Source organism: Pteropus alecto, unplaced genomic scaffold (assembly GCF_000325575.1).
Source record: "Pteropus alecto unplaced genomic scaffold, ASM32557v1 scaffold115, whole genome shotgun sequence".
Lineage (NCBI taxonomy): Eukaryota > Metazoa > Chordata > Mammalia > Chiroptera > Pteropodidae > Pteropus > Pteropus alecto.
This window is the reverse complement of record NW_006436814.1, coordinates 2,409,127-2,414,473: the sequence shown is the minus strand read 5'-3', so window position 1 is coordinate 2,414,473 and position 5,347 is coordinate 2,409,127. Positions and strand designations below refer to the sequence as shown.

General features: G+C 57.7%; 1 protein-coding gene across 1 annotated transcript in view; it reads right to left on the bottom strand.

Moving 5' to 3' along the window:
* Window positions 1-2,064: 2,064 nt before the first annotated feature.
* LOC102887592 (kinesin-like protein KIF26B) overlaps window positions 2,065-5,347 on the bottom strand; it is a 243,884-nt gene continuing 240,601 nt past the window's right edge. Inside the window, exons 12-13 of the mRNA XM_025048510.1 lie at window positions 4,626-4,776; window positions 2,065-2,724 (exon numbers count right to left, since the gene is read on the bottom strand). Coding sequence (XP_024904278.1) covers window positions 2,576-2,724; window positions 4,626-4,776 — 300 coding nt within the window. The 3' untranslated portion in view covers window positions 2,065-2,575. The remainder of the gene's footprint in view (window positions 2,725-4,625; window positions 4,777-5,347) is intronic.

The window sequence follows — 5,347 nt, the reverse complement described above, 5'->3', positions numbered from 1 at the left end:
TGCTGCCAGGCGCCATGCGACCCTTTTGTTATCTCATCGAATTGCTACCAATGGGTAAAAGCCGGTTTAGGCAGGAGATGAGGTGAGGCTGCTGCCCTAGGAAAGATTCTACTGACGGATTTTAAATCTCTGTAGAGGTTTCCGCCTGATGTCGCTCCAGAAAAGGCACCAGGGCCCCGCCCTGGCCTGCTAAGGAAGTCAGCCCAGCGGGGTGACCTCAGGGCTAGGGAGGACGTGCCAGGGGCCAAAGCTGAGTATACTGATTGCTCATCAAGTGAATTCTTTCCCACAAAGACTAGCAGACTCACCTTTGACCACCCCCAAATTAAAGCAGTAATAGATGCATATTTCAGACCAACGACCAAATGGGATGCCGAATGAAGAACTCGAACTCAAAAGACTGGGACCTCAAAATTTTGCTGTTGACCAAGTCTGTTCAATGAGCCAGGGGTGTGTGAGAGCCTTGGCCGGTCCTGCAGTATGGGGTTCAGGTTGAAGAAGTGGGGAGGCCCTGCTCCCCAAAGAGACAGTCACACTTGTGAAACGTAGAGCGGGAAGCAGTCCATTCTGGAGTCACCTGTCGCCATGTTCAGCCTGTTCAGCTGCTGGATGTGAGCATGTCCTCTGCACAGGAGCTGGCTCTTCCAGAGGCAAAGCTGGGCTTGTCATCCACGGAGCCTCCCGCCTCTGGGGCCGCCTTCCCTCTGTGCCTGGTCTGACCAGGAAAGGGTCAGGTACCGTGACACTCACGGCACTTCGGTTCTTATTGACTGAGTTCGGCTGGGCCACCTGTGTCCAGAGGTGCATCAACAAGGAATCGCAAAGGTTCGTCTTCCTTGGCAAGTCCTGGGGCTGAGGAGCTGGTCGGTGGGGACCACCGCGCCTGGAACGAGGCTCGTGAGACACACGAACGGGACTGTGTAAAACCCCGAGCACCTCCGTCACCAGGTGGGCTTCGGGGGCCTGGGAGAGACCCCGCCCCGGAAGCCAGAGGACACCCCTGTGGCTCCACAGCTGGTACGGGCCAATCCCTCCACCTCTCTGCCTCAGGCGTCCATCTCTAAACCGGGTGTAATCATCCCTCAGGGAAGCGTGGCGGGCATGAACACCTCAGTTTGAGAATGAGGTTCAGAGTCCCTGGGAGCCAGGCCCTGCACACCGCGTGCATGGAGCTGCGCCCGCCCCCGCAGTGCTGTGTGGTGTGTGGCCGGGAGCCTCAGGGGCCGAGGTTGGCGGACGAGCCCGGCCCTTTCCTGGGATGGAGGCTTTGGGACGCAGGAGAAGCGGAACTCGTCACATCTCAGTAGCACGCCAGCCAACAGAGCACATGTACAGCCCCACCCTCCCCCCTCATCCTGAACCAACGCGGTGGCGTCTCTGAGCCCGAGGAAGGGTCCCCTGCTCTAACAACGTCACGAAGCCAGAGAACACCCTCATCCTGAACCAACGCGGTGGCGTCTCTGAGCGCCCACGAGCCCGAGGAAGGGTCCCCTGCTCTAACAAAGTCACAAAGCCAGAGAATGAACATTATGGCTCTAGTGAACTGGTTCGAGCTTTCAATCCAGAGTCTTTGGAATAAAAGTGAACATGAAAAATGCTTCACGGCCGCGAAAGCCCTGGATTGGTGGGAAAAGGAACCAACCAGTACGAGTGTCGGGACTCGGAGGGGACACTGTGCATGAAACAAGCGCCCCACGCGAAGGGCACGTGGGGCCCAGGTCAGACAGGCGCTTTTCCCCTCAAAGAGGCAGCCCCTCTCTCCTTTCCTGGTCTCCCGAGCTCACGTGCACCTGCTCCAGGATCGACCTTCTGATGCTGCGCGGTGCCACTCGCGAGAGGTGACATCGAGCGCCACCTGCTGCTCCAGCCTTCCCAGGAAACACGCTGGCTTGTGTCCGCCAAGTCTCCGTGTTCCGTTTGAGTGGCCTTACCAGAAGAACCATACAAGACAGCTAACATTTATTCATATGCAATACTGATTAGGAAAGAGCTCTACAAACACCACTTCCTTCCAAACAGAGAGTCAGAAATAGGATAAAACACCAAGAGAAAACGAGCCGGAAATACATTTCGAAAAATGTGTCTGATTTTCGTTTGTGTTTGTTTTGTTGTTTGCATCTTGACTAGCACCATCTGTACACGAGAAAGTATGAACATAAATGTTTGGATAATAACAAAGATTTGCAAGGCACTTAATCAGTCATTCTGGGTAATTTTCGTTGTTCCGTCTTGGCTTCCCACGGCAATCCACGTCACCCTCGCCCTTTCTCGCAAAACCAGGAGGAGAGCGAGGGCCCCTTCTGCCGGCAGTTCCTATGTACACACAAGTTCTCGAAAGTTCCTCAAAGTGCTTATCCAGTCTCGTGGGGCGTCTCCATCCCGTGGGTCTTCCATCATTTTCTCCTCCCGTGCGTGTTCGGGGTTTGCACCTTTCCTACAGAAAACAAAAGAAAAAACCTCCTTCCGCTCAACGTCACTCCAGACTTGCCACCAACCTTCATCCGCTTTCTGCGATCTCTGAGTGCCGCCGGCACCGGGGGCCGGGAGAGCGAGGGGCCCGGCGGGCCGGCCGTCTTCACCGGCGCCTGGAGGTGATGTCGAAGCAGGTGATCATCATGAGGTGGGCCTTGCAGAAGTTGACCCGGCTCTCCAGGCGCTCTGTCACGCACTCGAGCGCCTCCAGGTACTCCAGGGAATCCAGCTCCCACACCTGCTCCAGGTCGACTGCAAAGAGGCAGAAGCGGATGGGGACGTGAGCACGCGGGGAAGGAGACCCCCTGACCGTGTGGCCTCAGGGCCCGAGCCGGCCGCGCCCGCGCCCGCCCCGCTGTGGGAGGTCTGGGGCAGCACTGCTTTATTTACTTTATAGTGGGGAGCCGGGGCGAACCCCTTCCTTTGTGGGGGTCTCACCTGGGCGGCGTCTACACCTCTGCTCACTACATTGCGCGTGTTCGCCTCCGGTCAGCCCCGCACTAGCGATGGAGCTGCCTCTCTGAGCAGGCCGCGTGACGCGGCCCTGTCCAGTGTCACAGACTCACTGGGCATTCGGGAAATACGATGATGATAAAACCTATGTTAATGATTCCGGTTCCTCGCACTCGGAAGACACGCCAAGATTTATGACCCGGCCACTCTCTCTAGCATCCATGCCCGCACAGAGCGAAAAGTGAGTTTCCTTGGATTCTGAACAGCAGCCGCCCAGGGCCACCCCCTCCGGCCCCAGGCCCCCTACTCTGTCCGGGGCTGACTGGGAAGAGGGGTGGGGCTGCCTGGCCCCGGCTCCAGGGCTGGGGGCCCAGCTTGGGGACAACAGGCATGGACCACAGCCGGGAGTGGGGGGTGGGGTGGGCTGGAGACCAAGGTGGGAGACACGCATTTGACTCCCCGGGGGGGGCAGCACAGCCAGGGCTCTGAGAGGCTCGGCGTCTCACCCACGGTCCCACACTAGTCTGTGGGAAAGCTGGCATCCAAACGGGTCTGCATGACCGGTCCCGGCCACTAGCGGTACAACATGACATGACAGGCTGCATCAAAGATGGTCACCGAGCTGTCCTGCTGTGCTGTCTCATTTGATTCTCGTAAGAACCCAGCGAGGCACTCAGAGGGGTGTTGTCACCTCATCCTTATGCAAAAGGAGCCACGGGAAGACAGACTTCTACAGGAGGCAGGGCCCGGCCAGGGAGCCGGCCAAGCCTGTCACTTTCTCCCTCACCCAGTGGCATTTTACCTGATGTTTCCTAAACCTGAGTCCCCAGGCCCCACCTGCCGTGCTCCCCCACCAGCCAGGGAACACTGGCGAGAAGGCAGGGGACAGTCGTGGGGGACAGTCATGGAGAGGGAGGTGCAGGGGGCCTGAGGGGCGGGAGAGCGAGCCGGCCAGTGCTGGACAGGAAAGGGAGGACAGGGAATTTAATGGCAGCCACGCACCGTATTCCACGTGCGAGGGCTTCCCGCATCGGGTCCCGTATCAGTGTAACAGCCGGGACCAGATTTGAGCTTTATATTGTGGTAAATGGAATGCGTAGGAACAAATAAATAAGAGACAATTGAATTCGTCTTTCGGAGACAGCAAAATTGTCCTGAATTGTTGTTAGATGGTTACTGTCATCCTGGGCTTTCTATTAAATGGAAATAACACTACGGATGTTATTTTTTCACTCAAAAATGTCTTTCTTGCTTTCTGAATCCTCCATGAGGCTTTTCTAAGATTGCACCTTCTACCCTATTAAGAGCTCTATAAATTCTTGTCTATTTCAGGCTAGATATGCAATGTGATTTTGTGGCCTCAGAGCAGATTTGTAATACAGCCTTCACGTCTGGGTGATCTTCTGCCACATGCAGGGGGAAAAATCTCATTTGCAGGTGCTCTGGACTGAGACACGTAAGACATAATCTCGCGAGAGCAATACTCACCACCCCTTTGCTGCCCCCACCAGTCCCGTCTGTCCCCCAGAGAGTGGGACTGCACGCTCAGGGTGCCCGTCTCCGTCTGATGGGCAGCAGAGGCCCCCGGAATCGGACACAGATGCTGTCCATCTGTGTCCGTCTCCCCCTGGCTTGTGCGCCAGACTGTGTAGCCGGCGAACCCGGCAGTTGCAACGATGGACGTGAACCACGGGCCTTACATTCGCTGAGCCATTTGTTGGGGTCCAGCATCAGGTACTGTTTGGTCGTCTCCAGCTCCTTCATCAGCCACTCGTACTTGGCCCGGACCTCGGCGATCCTCTGCTGACGGTGCTCCAGAATTTTCAGTTTCGCGTTGAAGCACATGACCTCCTGGCAGGCAGACGAGAAGGACGTGTCCATGGTGGAGAGAAGGTGAAAAGAACCTTCAACTCAAGTCCAGCTGAGGCGACCACTCCTGGAGCGCAGTGCTTGTGCGCATCGTCAGTGGGACAGGAGCTGGTGGCTGGGAAATCTGGGAGGGGCCTGGGCGCTGCCAGCCCAATTTCAGTCCTGACAGAGTAAGCCGGCGGGGCAACCCAGCCACGGGTGAGACTATCACAGGTGCTTCTTAAATGGGAAGGCACCTGGCGTTCCAGGACGGAGCCAGAAGAGCCCCCCAGACCACCGGCCTCTGAGCCCGGAAGACGGGTTCAGGTAGGAAAACGTGGAGCTGTCCAGGGTCCTGGCAAAAGTCCTGCTCTGGGACACAGCCACTGCCCCCACCCACACCAGGAGCCTGCTAGGGAGTCTCCCTGGGTCTGGGCTCCCGCCCCAGGGACCTGCCGGGGGGAACCGGGGACCTGCCATGGGAACTGTGGACCTGCCATGGGAACCGGGGGCCTGCGGCGGGGGGGAGAGGACGGGGACCTGCAGGGGAGGACGGAGACCTGCGAGGGGGGGG